We start from the raw sequence: 12,484 nt of genomic DNA, 5'->3' as shown, positions 1-12,484 counted from the left end.
TATACATTACTAGCCTTTAAGAGTAGATACGATTTTACTACTTGTAAATGCATGTATGTCTACTTTAGTAGCCGTACATTCAATTTAACCCTTTCAGCCCGAGTGTTCATTAAATAACATCATTCCCTTTCCGCATCTAATGGTGCATATGGCACTGCATTGGTACACCAATCGCAGGTACCTTGATCATTGTTGTCACATGAAGGTGAGATGATCAGTCTTACTGAAATATCTTAGTGTAAAAAACCCTTTTAAATAAATATTTCATATCAACCATGTCGGGAATCGAACCCGAGACCTCTTGCATGGTAGGTAAACGCGCTGACCATTACACCACGCGACCGACTAATTAAATATACACGAAATTTAATATTTATTTACTCACGTATCTACCTAAATTATAAAACGGCGAATTCATTTCTTAATTACTGTATGCCTAAGTAACTCTCTATTTTTTTCTGCGTATGTGAGTGGTCGGAATTTCCGTTTTAGTTTAACAGCTGACTTCTGGCTGGTTTGCATGGTTTCGGGAGAATCATAAATGATATTGATACCAAGTTTTAAATGAATTTCGCTAAAATTAACCATAATTTATTGAATATCATGTGTATATTGTCAGATAACATATGTTTCATGTCAATTAATTATAACCTTGAGACGAATATATATTAATTAAAAACGAAAGTTAAATAATTTATAATTTATAAAATATAAAAAATAAATAAAAAATACCAACAATTTTTAAATCATTTCATACACAATACAACTTTGTTTTTATCGTTCAGGTCCGAAAGAGTTAAGTATACGCAGACTGCGGGATGTTGTCATGGAAACAGAATAACTTTAACGCTCCTGCTAATCGTATTTCTGATATTAACAATGTTTCCATATTGTTTACAAATTTCATAACTTCAAGCAAGTTTCTAAAATAGAAGCTAGCGGGTTTGAAACAATCTACAATACCTTGAATATGCGACCAATGTAACGATAGATATTTTTTATGACAATGTATGTAAATTTAGGTCAAAACTATTTATTTGATTTGATATTTATTTTATTTATTATTTATATTTTTCATTTCTTATATTTTATATTTGTTATATTTAACATAATTCAAATTATTGTATTAAGTGTAAAAAAAATTATCTGAGTGTGCACGAGTGTCCTACACTTATACAGAAAAAATGACAATATTTGTGTACATACTGATTTTTTACCGAATATTTTTTTTTCTTTTAAAGTAGAATTAAATCCAATAAGTGTTATACTTTTGATACCTTACTAAATTTTGATATGGAAATTTACCAATTATTTGCATACACAATAATTTGATGTATTTTTTTCTGCTTGTAAGAAAAAAAATTTATATCCGATTTCCCGTAGCACTGAACTTCCCCATTAAAGTATTTTTTATCATACACGACGGAATATTTTTGCGCAGCATCACGTCTGAACACGGTAAAAGTCCGTTAGAGAATGAAGGCACGGAAGGCAACTACCCACGGAATGAAATTTGAGCTAGCAACACTTTCATACAGATATTAATATTTATTGAACATTCGAGTTTTCTATATCGACAAACGTCGGTAAATCTCGGGATTCCAAATTATGGAAGGCAAAAGATAAATCGACGAAGTAGAGAACACATATCACACGTTAATGTGATATGACAGGCGCTCGAAGCGCGCCCCCGGTTCGTGCGTGATGCAGATAGACAGACGCCAGTAATCTGATGGAAGATCTCTTTATTTCACATCGTATGGAGTGTCATCTGAGGTAGCGTGGAATGTCGCTTCCCAAAATAAAATGAATATGTATACTGTCGACTTGTCAAGGCAGAAGACAGAATGGGAAGATAAAATGTCGATAAAAGAACAATAACTAAAATGTACAAAACGTGGAGTTCTGATTTAACTTGTACAATATGAAAATAAAATATCATCATTTCCCTATACGCACACAGCGGTGCACAGAGCACTGCATTGGAGCTCCAATTGCGGCGTAGTTGGATCATTTTTGTGACGTGGAAGGTGATCAGTCCAGTAGAACTACTTTCAAAACCAATATTTAATGCCCACCCAGGCAGGAATTGAAGCCAGGACCCCACGGTAGGCGAATGTGTCACGAGGCAGACTTATCTCCAATCGATTTACCTTTTCAGGATTTTTAATTGAGAGTAGCCATCGAGTCAAAAGCACTCTTCCAAGGTGGTTCTGGTTCTATTTCACACACATAACTGTATTCTTCATCTGCCGAGACATAAATATATCGCAGTACGATATTCATTATTGATAGATAATATTTAACATTTATAACAAATGAATGGTAGATTCTATTTATTACGAATAATTAATTAATCTTTTTATGGATTGTGTCCTATATTATGAATGAATTATTGTTTACATTATTTTGAATGCAGGTATATTTAATATGTGCATGGAGAATCTTTCAACTAAAAACATGACAAATCTCATGGAAACGGAACAAAGTATCTTTTCTAATTTGTATATATTCATATGATAAAAATATGAATAAATAAATCAATTAATTCATTCAGTGATTGACAAAGGTACATGGAAAAATAAAAGTAAAATATTTTGAAATAAAGACAAACATATTCTATAGATAGATTTTAAAATTCGATCAATAGGATAGCTTATTTATAGGAGAGCTGTTAATGAGAAAATGATCCCTGGAAAAACAACCATTATCCCGAGTTTATTTGGGTGCCATTAATGTATTAGGGGAAGCTATATTTTCATTTATAGCTCAGCCTCGTCGTTAAAGTGACGCCTTTTTTACTAACCGGTCGTTAATTGATCGTTACTTCCTGTCTTCCAGGATGTTTAGTTCAAGACCTGGGGACGAGGTAGAATGGACCTGAATAAACAGCTGTTTCTACTGAGTAATCGTAATCAGTTAGCTCGACACTGTGCTTTTCCTGGCTTCCTGGTTTTAGAATGTTCTGCGTTAGTTGTGTGACTGTTATCAAAGGACTTGACCGTTACGAGGAGCTTGAGGTGACTCAGTACAATGTGCGAAGGAATTTTCATTCGGTGGTAGATTTTGCCGGACCTATCTAACCCGAGTGCATCGACAAGCTGCATTGAGTGCAACAACTGAGGCATTTATTCACTAAAGCAATAGTGGCTAAGATTAGATATATATACAGAGACATAACTCGCGATTCCTCCAGCGTTCTAGGGTCAAACACCGAGCAAGCACTAAAAAGCGCAGGTCTTGGAACGAGAAACGACTACCGAGTAACTAAAATCCAACTACTGGTTGCAATATATAAGTAAAGACGCAAAATAATCAAATGATAATAGTTTACAAAAACACACCACCAATATTAACACTATCACTTGTAAACACACTTATCGAAACTAAATCTGTAAACATTGCTACTAATTCGAGCAGAAATAATTCAGCATAAATGAAAAATTTGATATGGCATGACGTATGAACGATACACCGGTCCACGTTATTGCAATGTGTGCACTAATGAAAATCTGTCGCGCGCGAAGGATGCAATTTTTCGGTTAATTTTCTCTCATGCTCGTGCTAGCCGCTAGCACGCCGGCACGACACTGGACGCGGTGGGACGGTGGCGGGGCACGCGAGCACGTGGGCAGCGCGGGGGCGGGGGCCGAGGGGGGCTTGGCCTACACCAAACCGTAGCTATATTTAAATGTCCATGCAGAATACAAGAACACAGACCGAAGAGAAAACAGCTTAAGGAAGTAAATTTAAACCACCTAAATAAAAGCTTTTAGTATACAAAACACGTATTAGCAAAAGTGCTAATACATAAATACTTTTTTGACACATTACAAATAAAATATTATGTTTATTTTGTGAGAAATTTATAATTTCTGATTTGTTGGTAGTGATACCGAAATGTTGGCGCCAGTGTGTAACATTTAACTTAAATATTAAAGGCTGTTAGAACATATTTCACCCGGTAATAATTATCGTACATTTATTGTATGAAAAAAATAACAAATTTTACATGAAATGCAGAATGAACAGAGTGTAAAAAACAAAATAAAAACGTAAAAAAAAGTATACATACAACTAGGTATAAAAATATTTTCCACAGTGAATAATATAAATTACTTATTGATACAATACATACTCAGTAATAAAATAAAATCAACAAATATAAAATATGCAGGATGCCAGAAAAAATAATACGTACATATTATATTAAAACATAATAATTATTTATGAAAGTAGTAAAATTAAATTAGAAAAAAATGTCATAAAGTAGATGCTTACATAAATAATGAACGACTTACTGAAATTGAACATGTTAAATACTTAGGACTAACAATAGACAGACAATTAACATGGACAATTCATATCAACAATTTAATTAGCAAAGTGGCGACATTATCGAGACTTTTTTTTTAAATCAAAAATTTTATTCCAAAAACGGAAAAAATTCTAATGTATGAAGCCTATGTAAAAACTAAAATATGTTATACGCAACTACTATGGGGAGCAGGATATCAAAATGACATAAACAGACTACAAAGACAACAAAATAAAATATTAAGGTTAGTATATGACCTTCCCTATTTAACTGCAACTAGAGAACTTTTTAAACAAACTAAGCAATTAAATATAACTGAACTCTTTCAACTAGAATCATTAAAATTTATCCATAAATTAGCCACTAATGTAATTGTAGACGAAGAACTAAAACTTGTAAAAAATTGTAGTCAACATGGACATAATACGAGAATATCAGACAAATACCATATACAACTTTCTAAAACAAGACAAGGACAATCAAGACTAATGAACCAGGGACTGAAATTATACAATAAACTACCAGACAAAACTAAACAAAAGACTCAGACAAACTTTTCAAAAGATGTAAAAAATATTATTTTGAACAACAGAGTATAAATGAAAAATGTATATATTATTTTATGTAAAATGAATGAAATAATCCGTAAGGGTTTATAAATAAATTTTCAAATAAAATAAAAAAAAAAAAACAAAATAAAAACGAACATTAATAATTCTGCATGATGTGACTAAAGACAGACAAAATATTTAAATATAAATTAATAATCGTCATCATCATCATCATCATCATTCTCTTTCCGCGCCTAAATAATAATAATATAATATTTGGCTGATTTATATAGCGCCATTTTTGTAAAAAATCACCTCAAGGGCGCTTTACAATTGTATACCTAAACTTACATTCTAACTAAACTAAAGTGATGTATTATATTTCCAGATTTAAAATTGAGGGTATGATAGTCTAAAGAAGTGGGATTTTCGTTGGGATCTGGTGCATAATGGTGCATAGGACACTGCACTGGTACACCAATCGCATATCTTGATCATTTTTTGTTAGAGTTACCAGTCCAGGGACTATGAAATATTGTGGTGTGAAAACACCCTTTTAAATAAATATTTCATTTCAACCATGTCGGGAATTAAACCCGAGACCTATTGCTGGGTAGGCAAACACGCTGACCATTACACCACGAGGCCGACGAAATAATCATCATAATCCCCTTATCCGCACCTGGTGGTGCATAGGACACTGCATGATTGAATCAAATAAAGAAAGAAAATTAATAAATAATAAAAATATATGTTTTTAAATATTTTAAATTAGAATAATCACCCAATTCTTGCAAATAGGAGAGGGTGGGCTTTAAGTAGAAAGCGTGGGATAAAATAAAAGTAAATAATATATGTACATATTGCACAGGGGCTTGATAGCGTTTGTATATTTACCGTCTACGTCTACAGTCTCCCGACTGGCGATATGCAACGCTCTAATTATTAACTTTCATATTAAAATTCAGTTAATTTGAAACCTCCTACGCGTGACTCGGCCTCACGATTTGTAGAATATAAGAAAAAAGGATATTGGATGTCTGCTCTGATTCGCCTACTTGGGTGACTCAATACGTAATCCTTTGTCCCATCAAATAAAAGTATTTTGGTAACATACAGAGAAACAAAGCGACATGTCACCGGCCTACACGAGGCGTACATGGCGGCGTATCCCAGTTACTGGAACTTATTCCCGGATAACATTTACTGAGAATTATTATTTTATACAGATATTCACCTGGCTACTTAAAAAAATTATACTGGAGACAAATTTAAAATCAACATACAGAAGAACACTATGACTACACTAACCAGACGAGACATAAGACAACTTGACATATTATAATATTTATTTTACATAACCCCATTGACATATTAATACACATAGACATGCCGTGAGCCCTCAAAAATGATGTACCATAACTTATGTCCAACACGTATTTGAAAGTTTTCAGAATCCTGAAAAAATGGCGTTATATCTTCTCCCGCAGCGAGGCGGTTTAACCCCAGACCCCAGCAGAATTTGGTACCTGTATCTGTGCAGGATAATATTACCTATCTAAAAATCTCAACACGCGATCGGATCGATCGAAGTCGAGATATTACGTTCAACAGATTGTAAAGAGAATTTGTACGGAAAATATTATTTTCTAATACACAAAAATTACTGTTTCTTTACATAAATATAATAACTAAGCGGTCTGACTTTTCTTCATACAAACCCGTATTTTCTCCCTGGGTTATGGCACTAGAGCAGTGTTTTTTACTATTGGCGTGTCTCTATCGTTTTGTGGTGGGTGATGTTTATCTGGCAGAATTACTTCACCTACTAGGCAACGCCTAAAAACACTTTTCAATTTGTATACTAGTTAATCAACGACGTTTTAAGTATGTCAATTTGTAGACAAGGTGGATTTCACCAGGCAAGGCAAAATTGTTAATGTTACCACTTAAACCAGCCAATGACTGGTCATAATCCCCGTAAATGCCTAGACTTTCATAATCCCTTCTGAAAAATGTTTTCCCTCTCTATAAATTTGAAATTATAAAAATAAGAAAAATGACATTTACTCGTATATGTGATGCCCGATGCAACGCCCAATCGTGACTTGTGACGCTACTTGTATTATCCATTTCAATCCAATTTTTCAATCATCAGCGATGACGTCAGCGTTGGTCGGCTGAACGTAATAAGCGAAGATACTCGTTCAATTATTGAGAAGATATATTATATAATGCATCGCTATTTCAACAAGAGCATCTTGCGCAATAGCTTGCGAACAAGCTTCAGATTGAACTGATAGATTGAGAGATCTGGTGAAATTATTACGAAGAGATTTTCATTTGATTTAATTTACTATAAAAGCATCTCGATTGAAATATAAAACAAAGATATCTTTCTCAGGAGATCCCCATAAGGTGACCTAGTATTGTTCCACAACCGCACAATTATATATGTATAATAAAAATTGAGAAATATAATGTACCTACATTCCTACACATATTATTAAAACAAGAGGTGAATTCGCTTAATTCTTACAATGAAATTCAACGAAATTAGACTGAATTAAATGAAGAAGTTCAGTGGTTTTAAAAATATTTTGATAGACTTTCAACCTACGCCAAATTAAAAAAAATAAATGTAGATATCGAATACGATAATAATCAGCGCTACGATTTTTTAACGTTTCAATAATTTTGAAATTACTCCGCATGTTACGTCACAAGTTCCGCTGAATTCTGGTGAATTAGCTTCCGGTAAACCGGATAATTGGTTGATTCGGAAGAACTAGTGACGTCGTTCAAAGTACTATATTATTTACCTTATTATGGTCTCCTAATTATAATATTCACACAATGCGGATCGTATCAGTGCAACGTGAATTTTTCAAATCATTAATATTTAGAAATGGATACCATACCTTCGTAATCAACTATGATCGCCTAGAATACGTTCACATTTTTAGTTTAGAATTTAGAAAAGTTTTGGCTGGTTTTACATTTTTGCGCAAAATAATATCTAACCATAGTAGAAGCCCATGATATCCTCGCTCAGATCAACGTAATGTATCTCACCGTAATTTGCGTACCGATGCTGTCTTTGCTGTAGGAAATTTTAGAACCTATATCGGATTTTTTACCTCTGCCGAGGATCCTCAAATATTTCAAACAAGGCATTGCCGATGTGTTCCTACAGCAAGGGCAAGCGTTCAAGAAGCAAGCAGTGTTATCAATCCTGACCTAAGCTTAGGCTAAGACGATCACACCCTTGCCATGTCTGCCAAGAACATGGTATTACCATACTTACTTAAATTTTTAATGGTTTCCGAGATTGTTTAGGTGAAGTTCAGACAATGTATATGAATATTTAATGCCAATCGATAAGGGCTTTTGTAAGGCTGTTGATAAGCTTGAAATTAAAAGAAACTTTCTAAAAAAACACCGTAAATACGAGGGTAGGTCAAAATATTCGCGGAGTAAGGCCTCGAACATTAATTTGTCGCGCCCGCCAAAGGCCTCGTACTATGGCCATGTGTGGCGTTTTTCATACGCTTTCGTATGTTTGAATCTAACGCCCCCTCTGTCGCCACCGCGTAAGGCCCGCACTATGGACGAGCCCTAAAGGGGAAGGCCGGTAAATAGAAATATGGTAATATTTTTCCTTTTCGACATATTCTCCTTAAACACGTATATATTTTTGAGATCTTTCAATTCAATTAATTCAGTTTAATTTGTCTTGAAAATTGGCTGAAATTGCTGACGTGACTTTTTTATTACTTGTAAATTTCATTCCTCGATTTAAAAAAAAAAAAAAGAATAAATGATAATTTGACGGGACCAGGTCTGGACTGTAGGTGGGATGGTTTAAAATTCGGAAGCCGCATTTGTGAAGAGCAGTCGTTGCAACATTGTTTTTGTACACGGGCGCGGTGTCGTAAATAAGTCGTAGACACCTTTGGTGAATTTTTCTCTACTTTTCTTCTTAAGAGTTTCTTTTAACTACATCGGTAAATTAGCGGAGTATGTTACCGTTATAGTTATACTATTTTCATTGTAGTCAATCAACAGGATACTATTTACATTCCTAAAAACAGTAGCCATGACCTTTCCGGCCGATTGAGATACCATGAACTTCTTGGAAGGTAATGTGTCATTTTTATGCCACTGCATAGAATTTTGTTTCGATTTAGGCTCATAATGATGAAGCCATATTTTATATCCGGTAACTATCTGGTCTAAAACATCATCCTTTTTGTCTCGGCAGAGGATTAAACATTCGCGGGAACTCTCGACCCGGAGTAGCTTTTGAAGCGGCGCGGCGTAAGCATTTGCGGCAAACATCTTTTACTGACTGTTGACATACCAAGATGACGATGTAGGATTCTCAAATTATATGCAGGTGATACTCCTACAATTTCTGCTAGCTGATTTTTCTTCAAAAAGGCACCCTCATATATGAATTTTTCAACTTGTCAAAAAAAGACAGGTTGCCTCAACAGGCCTCAAACGCTATCTTCATAGGAACATACCGAGATGGTATAAAGTCTGGTATGATGGTATAGGGTCTATAAGGGTATAATGGTATAAGGGTCTCACCTTCCAGTCTCATCTGGGTAAATTTTATGATATTCAGGTGAGCCTGTTAAGGGGGATTGTACCGGATAACATAATCCGTGAAGCGAAACATATGGTCGAAGGTGTATATTTTAAATTATTTAATGTCCTGCCGGTAAAACATCTTTGTGACTACAAATTGATTGTAGATCACTTTGTTGATCCGGAATATAAAACAAGAGTTTCCCTCACTCACAACACTAGATTAAAAACTAGGGGCTCCCTGATCGTTCCCCGAATTACAAATAACTTCGGAGAGAGAACATTTAATTGCGTTATTAGAAGGTTGTTCAATGATCTCCCACAAACCATCATTAACATGAAAGATCTTCAAATGAAAAAAAAGAGCTGAAGAAATATCTTCTAAATACTTTATAGTGCCTGTTAATAAATAAATTTGCAAAATATAAATAAAATAATGTAAATTAAACCTGTCATTAAAAAAAATGTGTCCGAAAAGTCTTTAGACTTAGTGGGTAACAAATTGTTTTTTGTATTTTAAATTATTAAATAAACGCTGCTCTGCAGCACTGAAACTGAAAGTAAAATCGATATTTATGTGTGCAAATGTATGTTTATATTTTTATGAAAATTTAAAGTATCTTCGTCGGTAACCTGTAATTGAATACGTTTAGAAAATTGTATACATATTCTATTTTTCATGAAGAATACTTAATTTTAATTTATAGATAAAATTAAAGATAAACGTTAATTTCCAATTGTAATACGGGCCCAGGGCGGGGTCGTCTTTTGTTGATTCTCTGCGATCTTTGAAAAGTCTACACCATCATTAAGAAATTTAATGACGGCTCAAAACTCAATTTTATCCATACTCGATATTTCTTCAGAATTGACTCACTCATTCTGGTGTAATACGAAAACTAATTACTCATTTTTGTCAATATTTGGTATATATTTAGTGATGGGCAATAACCAACCAAAGCAACGAAGCGAATTTTTGGGACTACCCTCGTAAATTACCAGATCGAGGGCACTTCTCTATATTCAATTGATACATACTAATATACTTACACTTTACGATTATTTTGACATAAAAAATATTACTAGGTAATATTGAAAAGATAAATAGCGACCCCATCATAGTGTTGTCATAAATTTATAAGTATAAACATTTTGTAGATGCGAATTTATTAAAACCCATGTAAAATGTGCAAGTCTATGTATCTATGTTATTTATCATATAAGTTGTAAGATAAATTCTTACCGTTCATAAGGACATCGTTGGACTCCTCGGGTGAGTGTAGTTCTTCGGTTTGTGCGGGAAGAGCCCTCGCCACGGGTGAGCGGGGGCTCCTTGCTCTGGCGGGAGACACAGGAGGGCTCTCACGCCCTGAAGTAGGAGAACTGATCACTCGCGTGGGGGAACTAACACCTTTAGTGGGAGACACTATGGAACTTATGACACTTTGCTCCGAGTCCACAGTCCTTTTCGGGGGACTCGCGCTTCTCGCGGGTGAAACTATTTTAGTGGGAGAACCCGGAGTTCGAACGGGGGAAAAAGCGTTAGCTCGATCGGGGGATACGGGAGCTTCGACCGTCATTTCGACTGGTGCGGTCGTTTCCTGTGGCGAACGAGCCACTATTGCGCTTTTGGTTGTACCACTCGGCGAGTTGTCGGTCGCCGGAGATCCGGGACTTCTAGAATTCCTCGACGGTGGCGAAGAAGCGACCGCGGCTCCCTCCGGCGGGGAGGGGCTTAGCACTCGCGGAGGAGTGGACGGCGGGGGAGGTGGGGATAAGGGAGGAGAGCGGAAGGGACTCTTCGCGCCGCCCCCTTCCACACTCGCTGGAAGTCGGGCGGAGGACCGATCTTCCTTCCCAGCAGCGCCGACCGTCCTCACTTCGTTTTTGACATTTTCACCGGACGCTCTTACTGTTCGAGCTTTGGAAAAATGTGATGTCCAGTTTCGTTGTTTTTCGATAAGTTCTTTGCTATTGAATTTCCGCTCTGGCTTATCGGGTTTCTTCGGCAAAATGAGAGGTTTGCCTATTCGGTTAACATCTTTAGCAGTTCCGTTAGCGTTGGCCATTATTCTGAAATCTCCTCTAGGCGAACGGAAAGAAGTGTTATTGGAGTCGACGTTGCCGTTGATATTTCTATCGCTATCTATGATGGAGTTGTGATTGTGGGTGGGCAGCAAGTCGGGCTTCGGGGGTGAAGGGGAGCGGGACAGTTTCCCGGCGCGGGAGCCGGCGGAGCTGGAGCGGGAGCGGTTCGCCAGCCCCGCCAGGCCACCCCCCGAGGGTGACTTCTCCACGCGGTGCAGCGGCCGGTTCTCCTCGCCCAGCTTCTCGAACAGCGCCCTGGCGTTGTTAAACCTCGCCAGATGGCTCTCGGTGCGCACCACAGACGCCACGGTCCCCGCCACGGCTCCTCCACCCGCACTCGCCTCCGGACCTTGACAATCTCTCGATGGTGCCATTCCTTGGAAGATGTTCGCAATTTGTGATACTTTCGAACTGGGTAGTTTTTTATCCTCCATTTCTTCACACACAGCCCCTAAGCGGACCTGAAAAGAAAAAAAGAGAAAATGAAAATGGTTTCCTCAAACAATTAGTCATATAAAAACCAAGTTTGTACCGGTGGTCTCCATGGCCGCAGATCAGGTTGGAACCAGTTAAACGAAGGCTGAAAGGGATTTTTTTATAAACGTTGACGTAGTTACTACAGCGGAGACAAGACAGCCGCAGTTGCGACGAGGCAGCTCAGACGACAAAGACGTAACTGATAATAAGTTGCGAACAAATCCTTTAGAATTCAGCGCTGATAACATATTAATGAGGCCTTTTCATTCTGAGGTGTGCATTATGATAAAGATAAGAATGGTTATCATCATACTGCGGGATATAAAATATTAGTAAATTAACTCCACAAAAATAGGTTTTAATCATATGACATACACATACCTAATGAGAACCGTTGTGTTGTAAATGTATGAATCGAATATTAAGAAAATATAACATAATTCACTATTCTGAG

General features: G+C 36.3%; 1 protein-coding gene across 5 annotated transcripts in view; it reads right to left on the bottom strand.

The window, feature by feature from the left end:
• Spn (protein phosphatase 1 regulatory subunit spinophilin) overlaps nt 1-12,484 on the bottom strand; it is a 164,021-nt gene that overhangs the window by 44,807 nt on the left and 106,730 nt on the right. For 4 of the 5 annotated variants that reach the window (XM_088235974.1, XM_088235977.1, XM_088235976.1 and 1 more), the window contains exon 3: nt 10,709-12,014. In XM_088235974.1, coding sequence (XP_088092100.1) covers nt 10,709-11,987 — 1,279 coding nt within the window. In that variant the 5' untranslated portion in view covers nt 11,988-12,014. Of the gene's footprint in view, nt 1-10,708; nt 12,015-12,085; nt 12,217-12,484 lie in introns of those variants that run through there. The other variant, XM_088235975.1, reaches the window with a different exon arrangement.

This window comes from Micrasema longulum, unplaced genomic scaffold (assembly GCF_059751315.1).
Source record: "Micrasema longulum isolate JH-2025_06_02 unplaced genomic scaffold, ASM5975131v1 h1tg001484l, whole genome shotgun sequence".
NCBI lineage: Eukaryota > Metazoa > Arthropoda > Insecta > Trichoptera > Brachycentridae > Micrasema > Micrasema longulum.
This window is presented reverse-complemented; position numbering and strand designations above follow the sequence as displayed.